The sequence below is a fragment of the Plecotus auritus genome (genome assembly GCF_963455305.1).
Source record: "Plecotus auritus genome assembly, chromosome: 9".
Lineage (NCBI taxonomy): Eukaryota > Metazoa > Chordata > Mammalia > Chiroptera > Vespertilionidae > Plecotus > Plecotus auritus.
The window spans coordinates 113,654,852-113,671,592 of NC_137783.1; the positions used below are offsets into that span (position 1 = coordinate 113,654,852).

The following is a 16,741-nucleotide window of genomic DNA, read 5'->3' on the forward strand; positions in this document are numbered from 1 at the left end:
GTCTTGGATGTCATATCTATTTGCTTAGTTTTCATTTCTCTAGGATAGCTGCTATGACCATCAAATTCAATTGTACAAACTGAACCTATGATCTTTTCCCCAAAATCTGCTTCTACTCTAATACTCCAGGTAAAAGGAAGTGTTACTATTTTCTATGTAGTTGCAGAAGAGTCCTCAGTTCTCCGTGTTAGTGCTCTGGCTAACTGGATCCTGGATTGAACAGATAAAGAATCTATGGCAGTATCACACTGATGGAATTCTTATTACAGAACACAGATTCTGGTTTTGCATTCATCCATCATGTCCGAGGTGATTAACACCACCAAAGGCCCCTTTTATTTCATACTCACGGGCATCCCTGGATTTGAAGCTTCCCACATCTGGATCTCCATCCCCTTCTGCTGTCTCTACACCATCTCCATCATGGGCAACACCACCATTCTCAATGTCATCCGCACAGAGCCATCCCTCCACCAGCCCATGTACCTGTTTCTCTCCATGTTGGCCCTGACTGACCTGGGTCTCACCCTCACCACACTGCCCACTGTTATGCAGCTTCTCTGGTTCAATATTGATAAGATCAGCTTTGAAGCTTGCTTTGCCCAGTTTTTCTTCCTCCATGGATTCTCCTTTATGGAATCTTCTGTGTTGTTGGCCATGTCCTTTGACCGCTATGTGGCCATCTGCCGCCCCCTCCATTATGCCACCATCCTCACCAATGAAGTCATTGGCAAGATTGGGTTATCTATCATTTGCCGCTGTGTTCTGGCTGTTCTTCCCTCCCTTTTCCTGCTCAAGCGCCTGCCCTTCTGCCACTCACACCTTCTCTCTCACTCCTACTGCCTCCACCAGGACATGATTCACCTGGTCTGTGGTGATATCCGGTTCAACAGCTGGTATGGATTTGCTCTGGTTTTGCTCATTATTGTGATGGACCCTCTGCTCATCGTGCTCTCCTATGCAATGATTCTGAAAAGTGTCCTGGGAGTAGCCACATGGACAGAGCGGCTCCGGGCCCTCAATAACTGTCTATCTCACATTCTGGCTGTTCTGGTTCTCTATGTTCCCATGGTTGGCTTATCTATGACCCACCGCTTTGCCAAGCATGGCTCTCCACTGGTCCATGTTATCATGGCCAATACGTACCTGTTGGCACCTCCTGTGATGAACCCCATCATCTACAGTGTAAAGACTAAGCAGATCCGCCAGGGAATGTTCCGTTTACTCTTCCAGAGGAAAGTGCACTAACTATTCGAATTTAAGTTTACAGAAGTAGTTTTATATAACTGCATGGAGTCAAGAGCAAGAATACTACCATCAAAACTATAAGCAGCATTCATTGGATAAGGAATAGCTTCTGTATTTTTCTTTGACTAGAAATTAAAAGACCTAAAGTTTCTTATACTCTATTTATTCTTCAATACCCACCCGACTTTGAGAAAAATTTAAAAAATATACACAATCTCTGTTCTGCTTTCTTCACAGAGATGTTGTTATTAAGATGCGGTAAAGTATAAAATTCTATGTTATACATTTAAAGGTCTGGTTACTGTATAAAGATATACGTATATGGAGGCTGTAACTTGTTCATACCTTGTAAAATTCCTGAAACAAATGTCAGATTTTAATTAAAAACAGATGCTCTTGTAACCGCAATCTGCAATAATAAAAGAGAACCTTCATAAACTAGGAGGTCAAGTAGAAAAAAGAAAGACCATTGTGGACTTCAGTGCTACTTGGGGAAAAAATAAACACCAAACATCAAAGACAAAGTGCAAATAGCTTGGGGGTTTTGGGAAACTGTTGAACTAATATTCACTGCAAATTTCAATTAATCTCAAGGGTAGAATTATGATTCACAGAAATGGAAACTACTGCTGAAAGAAGATAGTAGATGGAGGTAAGTTATGAGATGGACAATATCTGGAAGATAAACATCAAATGAGCTTGAATGTTGAGTGTGAATGTTGAGTGTAGAAACAATTATGATTTGATTATGATTAGACTTGCTTTCTGAAATGGCTCAAGTTGTACGTCTATCTTGTGAGCCTTTGATTAATCATCATGACTTGTTGATAAGTGAGCTGATAGAGTTGTTTAACTTTTCAGAGTCACAACTTCTTTTATTGTAAAATGTACACAATTATGCCTCCATAACTGCTATTAATGAACATTACATAGAAAACACTGTAAACTGCATTAAATGTGCAGGAATACTTTTGCTAAAGAACATGAAGTGATGAGGAGGAAGCGTTCTCAGTAAAAGTGTAAATAGTATCAGACAAGGGTAAGGAATGAGGATTGTGGAAAGAAGTTCTTAATGTAAATAAAGAAATAACACCATTTGGAATATAGGGAGTTCCAAATAAAAGTTATTTTCTTTCATTCACTAATCCCATTCAGTGATATTTTCAATTGTTATCTGCAAGTATGTATATATATACATAAAGGGTTTAGGGATTCCCACTAACCCACCTGGTAGATCGAGGATATCACCTGTGTTACAATTCTCACCTCTCACTTCTCAGACACCCTAAACAAGATTATACACATTGTTCTCAATAACAGAAACAATCCAGGAATAAAGAGAATTAAGTCTCAGAACTACATGTAGATTAATAATCCTATATAAAAACATTAATCTTTTAAGAGTTTATAATACATTTTTAAATAAGTGTCTCACCACATATTTAAGTGTGTCTCAGAATATGTTCCTATGTTTAATGAGATTTCATCAATAGAGTCAGGGCCACAATCTTAGCATCATTTCAAGGGGGATGCTCGGAACTTGAATTTGTCTTAGAGAACAAGTCACAACCGATGTGGCCCACATCGGTTGTCCAGGGCTAATGACCCATCTCCCAAGTTCTGAAATCAGATTCAATAGCTCATCCTAAATTATGTATTTTTAAAACTAAGTTTATTAAAAAAGGTGTCTTTTCCTCACTATATAATTTAATTTTATTGTGGATCAAAGAACAGAAACACTAAAGTAACAACAATAATCTGCTGCTGAATAAAATATGCTGTTGTCACAAAAATAAAAGCATTAAAATATATAATTATTACATTTCTCATGGCCCTGACTTTCTCTTTTTTCAAAGGAGATTAATCATAATAGATTTAGCCCAACCAGTGTGGCTCAGCATTTGAGCATCAACCCAGGAACCAAGCTGTCACCTGGTCAGGGCACATACCCAGGTTGTGGGCTTATCTCCAGTAGCAGGCATGCAGGAGGCAGCTGATCAATGATGTTTCTCTTTCATCGATGCTTCTATCGCTATATCCCTCTCCCTTCCTCTCTCTCTAAAAATCAATAAAAACATATTATAAAACAATCATAATAGACTTAGAAAACAACAAACTCTCAAATAATACTGGATGTCTTTGTCCCTCCTCATTATTTATATACTACTAGTGAAACTGTGTTCTTGTTGTTGTTGTTGAGTAGGTAAGCAAGCACTGATAACTGGTATGACACAACTTAAAGTGTTACAGCATGACAATAGCCACAGGAGAGAGAAACATATAAAATGTAAAAACTAAGAGTATTCGTCTCAGAAAAGTAAGTGAACTTTCCATTTTTACACAGTTAGCAGGTGGCATAATTTTCAGGAATCACCCTGGGCCTTTGTTTTCTTCCTTTATCTTTTTTTGTAGCAGTCTCCTTGACTATCACAGCATCAATTACCTTATATGTATATATAACTCCCAAATCTTTATCCAAAGATTAAAATTCTTTATTGATCTCCAGAATTATATACATATATAAATATTATATATAAATACTAGTGTCCCGGTGCACGGATTTGTGCACATTGAAAGGAAATTAATTAGAAGAAATATTTTTTTTAAATATGTTTTATTGATTTTTTACAGAGAGGAAGGCAGAGGGATAGAGAGTTAGAAACATTGATGGGAGAGAAACATCAATCAGCTGCCTCCTGCACACCCCCCATTGGGGATGTGCCTGCAACCAAGGTACATGCCCTTGACCGGAATCGAACCTGGGACCCTTCAGTCCGCAGGCCGACGCTCTATCCACTGAGCCAAACCAGTCAGGGCAGAAGAAATATTTTAATATCGCTATTTGCATCTTGCTAATGAAAAGAAAATAGGATTCTACCAAGTCTCCTAACTAGCTACTCCAGGACTTCTGTGAGGATCAAATGAGATGTGGCACGTGAAAATGCTTCATAAACATTTGGTTAAACTGTAAAATGTTTGCAGCTGGCTATAAAGCAAGTTGTGTTCCTGGGCTGAAGAAACTCCAAGGATGCTAGTCACTAGGGAGAGGAAGCCAGGTGTGGATACTTGATGTTATTACTCCGCACCCACAGCCACTGTTTCTGGGCTGAGCTGGGCTGTGGGATGCATTTTATGCCATGGGGTCTTGGCAGTGTTGGCTGCGATTTGGAGGGCTGTTGCTCCGAGGTGGTGGTGGGCCTGTGTCCCACTTGGGGGAAGCCAAGTGTTGGTTTGTCGGTGCCAGGTCCATGGTACCATTTATTTTTAAATGGCCAGTGCACATCATGGCAGCTCCTGCATTGAGCGTCTGCCCCCTGGTGGTCACTGCACATCATAGCTACTGGTCAGATGATTGGACAGTCAGACGGACACTTAAGCTTTTATATATATATTCATGTATATATATATATATATATATATATATATACACACACACACACACACACACATATATATATATAACACAAATGTATATACCAATATATGTATATTATATGCATAGTAAATATTGTATGCCTATAAATATCCTATATAATAAAAAGGTAATATGCAAATTAACCCTCACACCCTCACAAGATGGCTGCCTATGACCAGGCTCGCAGGGGGCAGCGGGGTTAGTGAGGAATGACAAAATGACTGAACAAGCAGGCTGCATAGGGCAACCAGGCCAGCAGGGGGATTAGTGAGGGATGACCAAATGAATGAACAGCAGGCTCAGTGGGTGACCAGGCAAGTGTGTGTGTGTGTGTTGGGGGGGGGGCAGTTAGTGGCAACCAGCCTGGCAGAGGGAGGCAATTGGGGGTGGCCAGGCAAGCAGGGGGGCAGTTAGGAGCGACCAGGCCAGCAGGGAGAGGGCAGTTGGGGGTGACCTGGCTGACAGTGGGGGGCAGTTAGGGGCAACCAGGTCAGCAGGGGGGGAAGTTAGAGGTGATCAAGTTGTCGCACAGAGTCAGTGAGGGGTGATCAGGCTAGCAAGGGGGGCAGTTAGGGATGACCAGGCAGGCAGTCAGGTGAGTGATTAGAAGCCAGCAGTCCAGGATTGTGAGAGGGATGTCCGACTGCCAGTTTAGGCCCAATCCCTGGGATTGGGCCTAAACTGGCAGTCGGACATCCCCTGAGGGGGTCCCAGATTGGAGAGGGTGCAGGCTGGGCTGAGGGGATCCCCCCACCCATACATGAATTTCATGCACTGGGCCTCTAGTATAAATAATATTGACCACTTAGTCTCTTTCTACTTTTTTATTATTTTGTTATATAAGGCAAATTAACTATTTTTTAGGATAAAGTTTTAGTCTCGTTTAAAATCATTTCCTCATCATTTCATTCCAGAATTGAATTTTATGACTCAAAGTGTGTGAATGATTTCATATGGTAATTGTGCTAAAATTGTTTTCCAGAAATTATTATGCATATTTTACTTCCTTAGGAAAGTACAAATACTCCTCATTATTATGCCTTATCTGCACAGCATGATGTTATAAAAAGAAAGCCTCTGCTATTTTGAAAGGTTTAAAACATTGTTTATAGTATTTGGTTTTTTATTATTGCACTAGAGGCCCGGTGCACGAAATTCGTGCACGGAGGCGGGGGTAGTGTCCCTCAGCCCAGCCTGCACCCTCTCCAATCTGGGACCCCTTGAGGGATATCCTACCAGGGTCGGGCCTAAACGGGCAGTCGGACATCCCTCTCACAATCCAGGACTGCTGACTCACAACTGCTCGCCTGCCTGCCTTCCTGATTGCCCCTAACTGATCTCCCCTGCAGGCCTGGTCACCCCAACTGCTCTCCCCTGTAGGCCTGGTCACCCCTAACTGCCCTCCCCTGCAGACTTGATCGCCCCCAACTGCCCTCCGTTGCAAGCCTGGTCCCTCCCAACTGCCCTCCCCTGCTGGCCATCTTGTGGAAGCCATCTTGTGTCCATATGGGGGCAGCCATTTGTGTGTTGGAGTGATGGTCAATTTGCATATTACTCTTTTATTAGATAGGATTCTTGGGTAAGGTGGTTTTGTAATACATATTATATTGTGAAGCATATTGAAATATGCTTGCTTATAATTGTATTTCCCTATTTGTTGTGAACTTTGTTATAGTCCTTCCTGTTAATCTATTGTGCTACTATCAATGATAAATATTAATACATTTACTTTTTTATATTTAGGATATCAATTCTTTCTGTAGCATGTTTTCATAAATGGTTTTGAAAGTTTATTTTAAATTTCTCCATTTTTTATTACAGAGAAAAATTTAAATTTTTGTGATTCCACCTACTCATCTTTTCATCTGTGATTTGTTTCTATTGCTGCTATGTTTAGATAGTCCTCCATAATGAAATATTAAAATGCTTATATTGTTTTCTCTAACTTTTGTTAGTGATTTACATTAAATTACTTTATCCACTTGGAATATAATTTTGTGCAAATCATTAAGTGAGCCACCAAATAACTAATTAATAAAGTTGTTCTTTCTAGTTCAGTGTTGATATGGCTATCAATATTTACTTATTGTATAAATGTATTAGAAAAGTTGATCTTTGTGGTTTTCAGAGGTTCACTTACAAGGCGATTGCTTCTTGAAAGTGGTGCATGACATTCCTTTTACCTGTAGTTATCCTGTCCCTTGTAGTCCTACCCCAACTTCAGACTGCTTCCAGTAGAAAGTTTCTTGGGACTGATTTTTAAAGAGATTGTACATTTCAAGCATCAGCATATATTTTCAAATCATATTCAACAAATTCTAAAAAACAGGACTTCCATGTGGTTTTCTGACTTGCTGTTCAATGAAGATACTGGGGGCAGAAAAGGCTTTTAGGGACAGAGCCGACATCCTAGCTTCCCAGTGGGCCCCAGGTCTCAAGATGCCTCTTCATTATAAACCTGAAGGGACCTGCCACACTCCCCCTTCTTCCAGCCTAGAGATTTGCAAAAGCTTATAATTTAGCTACCCTGTGGGTCAAACACAGAAAAAAAAAAATCTAAATATAAAGAAGAGGGTACCAACCACCAGGCAGGAGAAATCACAGGTAAGACTCCTCTGTGAATGTTCAGGATAAAGGAGAGGGTGATGAGAACTGTTAGCAAATGCAAAGAGTTAATACCAGTAATGCACTTAGGGCAGTAACTAAACATAGAAAGCAATCAATAAGTGTGGTAGTCCTCATCTGGGCTCTATTCTTACTTCTCTCCTACACATTCTGCCCTTTGCTTCCAGTTACATTTTGATATTGCATAAATGCAATCCACAGCATCAGATGACATTAACTCATGAGAATAAGAAGACAGATCAGAAATTAGAGTAAATTTGACCTGAGTGTATGATGAAATGAATAGGAGACAAAGAAAGAAATGGTGATGACTTCAGAACAAGGGAAACAGGTGAGAATGCTGTTATCCAAGAAAATTTAAAAGGATACTCTGGATTAAAAACAAATATTGGCCATTACATTTTCAATTTGGAGTTAATTTTAAGTCTTTGTGAGAATGGTATTGGTAGCAGGATTTGGATGAAAGGCAGATTCCAGGGTTCTAAGAACTAAATGGGAGTGGTAAAACAGAAGCAGGAGAGTTTAAAAAGTTTTTCTCATGAATTAATATGTTGAGTTTTTAGGGAATAAGGTTTGTATGAAAGAAATATCTGCAGAGATGGGCTAAAGACAATCAATCATTGTGTTCTTCTATCTTTCCTTAGTTGCCCAACAATTCTGAACCTTTATTTGGGTAAAGTTAGGTCAAATAGGACAAAAACATAAATCATATTTGTGTTCTCTCTGAGCAAAGACTCTGAACATGAAGCCACATTCCTCAGTCATGTTTGAAGTGACTAACACCACCAAAGAACCCTTCTACTTCATCCTCATGGGCATCCCTGGATTTGAAGCTTCCCACATCTGGATCTCCATCCCCTTCTGCTGTCTCTACACCATCTCCATCATGGGCAACACTATTATTCTCACTGTCATCCGCACAGAGCCATCCCTCCGCCAGCCCATGTACCTATTTCTTGCCATGCTGGCCTTGACTGACCTGGGTCTCACCCTCACCACCCTGCCCACTGTTATGCAGCTCCTCTGGTTCAACATTTGTGAGATCAGCTTTGAAGCTTGCTTTGCACAGGTATTTTTCATTCATACATTCTCCTTTATGGAATCTTCTGTGTTGTTGGCCATGTCCTTTGACCGCTATGTGGCCATCTGCCGCCCCCTCCATTATGCCACTATCCTTACCAGTGAAGTCATCGGCAAGATTGGGTTATCCATCATTTGCCGCTGTGTTCTGGCTGTTCTTCCCTCCCTTTTCCTGCTCAAGCGCCTGCCCTTCTGCCACTCACACCTTCTCTCTCACTCCTACTGCCTCCACCAGGACATGATTCGCCTGGTCTGTGGTGACATCCGGTTCAACAGCTGGTATGGATTTGCTCTGGTTTTGCTCATTATTGTGATGGACCCTCTGCTCATTGTGCTCTCCTATGCAATGATTCTGAAAAGTGTCCTGGGAGTAGCCTCCCTGGTTGAGAGACTTCGAGCTCTAAACAACTGTCTGTCCCACATTTTGGCTGTTCTGGTTCTCTATATTCCCATGGTTGGTGTATCTATGACCCACCGCTTTGCCAAGCATGGCTCTCCACTGGTCCATGTTATCATGGCCAATATGTACTTGTTGGCACCTCCTGTGATGAACCCCATCATCTACAGTATAAAGACTAAGCAGATCTGCCAGGGAATTATGCGTCTTCTTTCCCAAAGAAACACACATTAAAGATTAAACGATTATTGCGTTAAATTACTAAGGACTTTGATTCATAAGCTTATGGGAAAAGTACATTAAGAATTGCTAAATGAAGACTGAGACTGTGAAATAAAATGCCACCCTATTTTTAAGGCAGTATGACATAATTTTGGCTTTTAATGGATGTTTGGCTTGGAAGAGCTGGAAGTAAGTATTCTATCTAAAAAAGATTCAGATATGAGTTGAATCATATCTAACACACTTTATCAGCTATGCCAGTGGGATGAGCTTCATCAATTTAGTATATATCTGTTTAAGTTGTATGTGTTGTTGTTTTTTTCCTTCTGGATATTTTCTCTCCCATGGGATTGGTTAAATAAGTAAGAAGGAAACATTTTGTTGTTGCTCCCACTACCTGTTCTCTTAGCTCCACTTAAGGTGGTCAGGTAAACACTAGCTCCATGGCCCTGACTCCCCCTCCTGGCTGTGTGCTTTGACTTTCTCTTGTGAAAGACTGGAAAATCTTTGAAGGAGAATGGATACACAGAAAGTCTTAGCTATTCAGGTTTGCCTAATCAACAACATACATCATGACTTCAGCAGACCTAATGACATATGCAGAGTCTAAATCAGGGCAGGGTGTTTAGATCCTCCACAGCTAGAACAATATTCCTGCCTTGCTAGAAGTCCTTAGTATTTAGAATTTTGAATAAGTCTACAGATCATATTTGTAGGAATAGAAACTCATTTTTCTGACCCAAACAGATTTTTAAAAAAATATCTCCATGTCCTTAATGAGACTTAATTCCTAGGGGACTTAACTCATGGATTTTGTATTAGAAAAGGTTCTTGTAAAGGGATGTGGCCTTATTGACTATAAAGATTTTGTTGAAACCAGGTAAACTCTCTCAGAAATATCTGTTTGAAAGGCAGCCACAATAATGGTCACAGTTCCTCATTACTGAATTCATGGGGTCTAGGTGGCCAATACTAGGGCTAACTTAGATTTGAATAAAAATACACAGGGCTTCCATGGAAGCATAGTGGGAGGGAAGATTAAGAGGTTAAAGGCAGAGAATAAGTGAAGAAGAGATCTCTTCCTTCTCTAATATCCTTTCCTCCCCGCCCCCGCCACCCCACCTTTCTATATCTTTTTCCAGAGCCTAGAAGTTAGCATGTTTCTTTTGAGAACAATGAATCAGCTGGTGTAGGTAAATAAATTGTAGAATCAAAAGCATATGCAATGTCAGATGAGAAATTAGGACCAAGAAATCTAATGTCAAAAAAGTCAAGGAAATGTATCAAAGGAGACATTTTTTTTAATTTTCAATGGATGATACAGGCTTGATAATGTCCCAAAACAACATGAGGGGGAAAATACATCTTGGGATTATGCCAGTTTTTTTAGAAGGAGCATATGATATCAATAATAATCTCTTGTTCAGAGCTATCTATCAATTGAATTTTATTGTCACAGATCATTACCTGCAGACAATGCCCAAATTTTTTTTTTAAATATATTTTATTGATTTTTTTACAGAGAGGAAGAGAGAGGGATAGAGAGTTAGAAACATAGATGAGAGAGAAACATCGATCAGCTGCCTCCTGCACACCCCACACTGGGGATGTGCCCGCAACCAAGGTACATGCCCTTGACCGGAATCGAACCTGGGACCTTCAGTCCACAGGTAGACGCTCTATCCACCGAGCCAAACCGGTTTCGGCCCAAATTTTTTAAAAATATATTTTTATTAATTTCAGAGAGGAAGGGAAATGGAGAGAGAGATAGAAACATCAATGATGACAGAGAATCATCGATTGGCTGCCTCCTGCATGCCCCCTACTGGAGATTGAGCCCACAACCTGGGCATGTGCCCTGACCTGGAATCCAACTGTGATCTCCAGATTCATAGGCTGACACTCAACCACTGAGCCACCCGGCTGGGCCAATGGCTAAATAAAGATTCAATCTGGAAATCTGCCCTTATCCTTTGTTTGTCTACCTTTTTCTATTGTTTTCTTTTCCTAGACAAAAATGTTTATTTTCTTTTTGTGAGTTTAGGTTTACATAAATGAAGCTAGGTTCTAGTCACTATAATGTCATAGTTTGTGCCTCTTTCATATATATATATATATATATATATATATATATATATATATATAAAATCAGATAAATACTGATAGATAATTTCAAATTAATTACTCTATTTCATTATAATTTTTGTTAGTTTTCATATTTTAACTCCTAACTTGGTACTATACAAAAAATATATAATACAAGCACACGTTAGTTATAATTTTCTAGTAACAACATTAAAAAGCAAAAGAGAAATAGGTAAAAATAACTTTAAGGTACATGTTGTTTAATCTAATATAAATATAATGCCATCATTTCAATGTGTAACCTGTTAGAAACAATAACATATTCTACATTCATTTTTTCATGTTATGTCTTCAAAATCTGGTCATATGTCATTACTGTATATGTCAATTAAAACTAGCCACATTTCAAGGGCTCAATAGCCATATATAGCTGGTAGTCACCATATTAGACAGTGTACCTTTAAACTTAACCTTAAAGGCTGCAACATCTGGATTTTTTTTCATTTGGAAATTATTTCTCAAAGTCATAGTCTTTGAGAAGGTCAGAAGATAGCCATAATGATTTGCTAGGTAATGTTCTAACATAATATCTTTATAATCATGCAACCATTATTTTTATTTTTCTGTCTTGAATCCTTGAACAACTATGAAATAAATCTATCAAAAATGATTTCCACTTAGTATTGCTGCTAGGAAACCATGTTTCCAGAACAAGTGACTGTGAATGTAATCTTATTAAAAATGAGAATTTATTGTATATTCAGTTTATTCGTATATGTTCATGCTTTTGACTTGTGACTTACATGGTATATCCATTGGTTCATGACATTTAAAACCTAGAAGGAAATATTAGACCAGGCCCAAGAAATTACTGGAACATTTATTGTTAAGTTTTTAGATTTATTCTACGTGTTGCATTTAATATAAAATATTAGTATATCTACCCTTTAGATGTAATAGGTGCTCAAAAATAAGTGAAGTAAATAAGTGAAGAAAGTAATCACTCTTCAGTGATAGACATCCCTAGCTACGCACAAGTCTTCAGGTTTTACTCCAGAATAAATTATTTCCCTGATATTTGACAATGAGATTTTATCAGAGTTTTCCATCTAATCTAGTGGTCTTCATACTAATTATGTGTTCCCCTGGGGAAATGAGAACATACCTGGAAGTGCCTGAGCACAAAGTTTTAGGGGAATTAATATTTAGATATTAAATGACCATAAAGTTTCTTTGCTTAAATTGCTTTTTCAAGAGTGTATGTGCCTTTTTTCAATGTGTCTCTGTTACATCATTTGTTTCTTCCTTTACACAATCTTATTTACTCACTTTACCAAAAAAAAAGTAAATTTCATTTATAAGAAAAAAAAAGGCTAGGCATAGTTTTCAAAGGCATCTGGAATATTTCTATGATACACCACAATGAGTAAAACTTTCTGAGACACCAAAAAAAGGGACTCCTGAAAATATTGGCAAGAGTTTGATAAAGTGAATGATACCTAACAATGGATAATGTACTCTAGTGTAAGAAATGGTATCAATTTTATTGTTTTCAACAAAAGATAAAGAGGGATCGCATGGAGTTATCACTTATTAGGTCATTAAAATAGTATGTCCTAAGAGATCATTACGCGGTTCTTGTTATTTCAAAAGTATTTAAAAATGGCACTGGACTATGATGAAATGATTCCAATAACATCTTATTTATGTTATCAAATTTATTTATGTTATTACATCGATGTAAAAGAAAGAAAATTAATAGAAAAAATATTGCTGACTGTTTCTCATTCATTTAATAATTAATATTCATACTTAGATAAAAAAACAGGCATTCCATTAAGAGATGGGTTTCCAATTAAATTTTACTTTTAATATATCAAAAGTTATATTATGCTTATGTTGTATTTATTATGTACTAATCAGTATTGGGAAAGTAACTCAATACAGCATATACTTTTTAAACAATGTTTTAGAGGCTACCAATTTTTAAACATCAAATTTAAATATATATACATCTTTTTGCAAATATTTATGATAGATTGTTAAAATAGTTTCAACATAAAAATACATTATATGGTCAAAACTATTCAGTGGAAGTAAAATAAAAATTTAATTTTAAGGAGCAAAGGGACAAATGTAAAATATGTGAATGTTAATGAATGTGTTTTTTGTATTTTATAATTTATGTTGTCGGGTATCAAAGCATAATGTATTTAGATTCCATTGGATATTTAAATATGTGATATAACAATTTATTTTAAATTAACTATATTTACAATATATTCCAAAATGCATGCTCAACCACTATGTAAATTTATAATAAAAACTGTAGATGTCAGCCTGAAAATGCGTGAGAAGATACATAGGTTTCCCCCCCCCCCCATTAATTATTTTTGAAAGTGCATACAAATTTGGCAACCACTATTATCAACAAACAAACAAACAAACGACAACAAAAAACACACCACCAACAACAACAAAAATACACCACTACTTAAAGCTGACCCTGATGAGCTGGATGAGGTTGGGAAGAATATAATATGGGGAGAAAAATATTTACATGGTCATTGGAGGACCTGGAGTGAGAGAAGCTGAAAACCTGAATCCAGTTATTGACCAACCAGCAAAATCCTATCAGTCTACTTTACATAGACCTGTGTTGCTTAGGAGGTGTAAAGAAGGTCTTTCCTATTTGACCAAAGGTCTTCAAAAAACTATAGGTAGCCATAAGCAGAAACAAGCAATGTCAACTAGACTTATGCTGACAGAGCTAGAGGAGGAGTGAAGGGACAGATAAAAATATATCAGCCACATGGCATGATGAGATTACTGAAGTCTGGAGGGACAGGGAGGAAGAGAAACAGGAATATCCATACACAGAGAAATCAGAGCTATTTGGCCCTAAAAATAGGGCATGAGATTCTACTAAAGCACAATTTGGTGCTTTTGCTGAGATTCCTAGGATCTGAAACCTGGGCCTTGTGAGGCTATCCATATTTTATTTTGTGCCTAAATTGAAGCCATCTGTTCTTCATTCTCAGAGTCCCCTGATACATAAATTCTAGGGATGATCTGTTCTTCATTCTCAGAGTCCCCTGATACATAAATTCTAGGGATGAAGACCATTGTATGGTGGATCAGAGGGATAGTCTGGTTCCTTTCATAAAAAGGAAATCAGTTGCCTCATAGGTAGTTTTCCAATATAATTTATTGTTTAAACAAGGACAATTTGAGAGGAAAAGGGAGTGCTGTTAATAATGATGCTGAAGAAAATAAGTATAAACCATGACTATCTGAAGCAAACCAAAAAGTATGCTTCAGTGGTTCTTAACCTTTCTAATGCCGCGACCCTTTAATACAGTTCCTCATGTTGTGGTGACCCCCGACCATAAAATTATTTTCGTTGCTACTTCATAACTGTAATTTTGCTACTGTTAATGAATCGTAATGTAAATATCTGTGTTTCCCGATGGTCTTAGGCAACCCTGCTGTCGTGACCCACAGGTTGAGAACCGCTGCTGTAGAGCCTAAGACCATCGGAAAACACAGATATTTACATTACGATTCATTAACAGTAGCAAAATTACAGTTATGAAGTAGCAACGAAAATAATTTTATGGTCGGGGGTCACCACAACATGAGGAACTGTATTAAAGGGTCACGGCATTAGGAAGGTTGAGAACCACTGCCTTAATCAAAGGCATGTTCTTAGGATGATCTTCTTTTATTGGGAGAGATGTTTAATCCCTGCCTAATTCACCAAAACAGAACTTTGTATTATTTTATTTCAAACATCATTAAATGTCAAGCCTTTGCTGTTAACTATTTGCTAGGCTTTTTGCTAGGACTTTTAAGAAGAAAAGGAAAAATAATTGTATGATCTCTGTTCTCAGGCTTATCATATCTGTTAGAGATGACATACATATGTGCACTTACAGAGACACATGTGCATTGATAAGATGTGAGATGGGAAGAGTTAGGGATATCTCGTATGATTCAGATTCAACCTTTGTCAACACTTTGAATACCTTGTTTCTACTCTTCCTCAAAATGCCTGGTGTAGAGCTTTGTCTACAGTAGAACCACCATCAAAGTTTATGAACTGGTTCAAAGTCCCTGCCTCCTTGGAGTGATTCAGAGCAATTTTCTCTTGCAGGAAAACAGGGTGGCAATTCCCTGTCGGATTGACTTGGTCTTGACACTATAGATGATGGGGTTGAGCACAGGAGGCACAAAGAGGTAGATGCTAGACATGAGTGTGTGGACCAGGGGTGAGGCATGTTTAGCAGCACGATGCATCACAGACACACCAATCATAGGCACGTAGTACACAAGCACCGCACAGATGTGTGACACACATGTGTTGAGAGCCTTCCACCGTCCCTCCCCAGAAGCAATGCCCAGCACTGTATAAAGAATCAGTATGTAAGAGACCACAATGAGCAGTGAGTCCAGCCCAAAAGAGGCCAGGACAATGGCCAAGCCCAGGATGCTATTAAGCTTTGTATCAGCACATGGCAGCTGGATCAGGTCTGAGTGGAGGCTGTAGGAGTGGGAGAGGATGTTAGTGTGGCAATAGGGCAGTTGCTTCAAAAGGATTGGAAGGGGGGCCATGAGTGTCACACTCTTCAGTGTAATGCCCAGACACATGCAGATAATGCGGGGCAGGGTCAGTATGGCTGTATAACGCAGTGGGTTGTAGATGGCTACAAAGCGGTCATAACTCATGGCCAAGAGGACTCCTGATTCCATGCAGGAGAAAGTGTGAATGAAGAACATCTGAGAAAGGCAGCCATCAAAGTCAACCTGGCGGGCATCAAACCAAAGAATGCCCATGACAGTGGGCAGTGTAGACACAGAAACACCCACCTCAGTCACAGCCAACATGGAGAGAAACAGGTACATGGGCTCATGTAGGGCAGGGTCTGCTTGCACTGCTGCCATGATTAGGCTGTTGCCCACAATGGCCACAATGTACATGGTAAAGAAGGGAATGGAAAGCCAGCCATGGTGGGGCTCCAATCCTGGGATTCCAGTCAGAAAGACAGACAGGAGATCAAGACTGTCATTGTTTTTGGCTCCCATATCACCAATAGCAGAGATCAGTCTTCAGCTGTCATTTAAAAAACAGAACAAAGTTAGTTCCCACCTATAGGGTCTTCTGCCTCAGCAGTCTACCTCTAAGTGTGAAGGAGGGAGGTGCAAAGAGGTGGGGGAAAGCTGAAGTCATTCACATCATTCTGAGTAAAAATATAAGAGACATTTTATTCCCACCTCCTCTTCTCTAACAGCAAGAATCCTAGAAAATGTTTGAGACTGCAAAATCTTATGATCACATAACTTAAAAATTAAGAGCAGAAAGACAGGAACAAATCAGAACTGGATCAAAACCCACACTCAGCCAGTTACTAAATATGTAATGTGGACATCTCATTTATACTCTAATCCAAAGTCTGTGGGTTTTTTTTAACTTGTAAAGTAGAGATATTAATAACACTATTCTCTTATTTTGATATAAGATGCAAGTGAGAAAATTAACATCATATGTTCAGTGTTTTAGAGCTCCACAGTGGATTCTGGCAAACCTTAGTTTGAAGCCCAATTTACAGTTTACTCTCAGTATGACCTTGAATAACTAACTTAACCTTCCCATGACTCAGTGTGTCCAT

The 16,741-nt window shown here is 38.8% G+C and overlaps 3 protein-coding genes across 3 annotated transcripts; 2 read left to right on the top strand and 1 right to left on the bottom strand.

Moving 5' to 3' along the window:
* Positions 1-300: 300 nt before the first annotated feature.
* On the top strand, positions 301-1,248 carry LOC308233360 (olfactory receptor 51Q1-like; the record flags this gene model as incomplete). The annotated part of the gene is made up of 1 exon (XM_080640285.1): positions 301-1,248. The coding sequence occupies one exon, from the start codon at positions 301-303 to the stop codon at positions 1,246-1,248; it is 948 nt and encodes a 315-aa protein (XP_080496411.1).
* Positions 1,249-8,030: 6,782 nt separating this feature from the next.
* Positions 8,031-8,999, top strand: LOC308233336 (olfactory receptor 51Q1-like; the record flags this gene model as incomplete). Its single annotated transcript, XM_080640261.1, has 1 exon — positions 8,031-8,999. One exon carries the CDS (start codon positions 8,031-8,033, stop codon positions 8,997-8,999), a length of 969 nt encoding a protein of 322 aa, XP_080496387.1.
* A 6,207-nt stretch (positions 9,000-15,206) lies between these two features.
* LOC308233355 (olfactory receptor 51I2-like) lies at positions 15,207-16,157 on the bottom strand (the record flags this gene model as incomplete). Its single annotated transcript, XM_080640280.1, has 1 exon — positions 15,207-16,157. The coding sequence occupies one exon, from the start codon at positions 16,155-16,157 to the stop codon at positions 15,207-15,209; it is 951 nt and encodes a 316-aa protein (XP_080496406.1).
* Between the last annotated feature and the right edge of the window lie 584 nt (positions 16,158-16,741).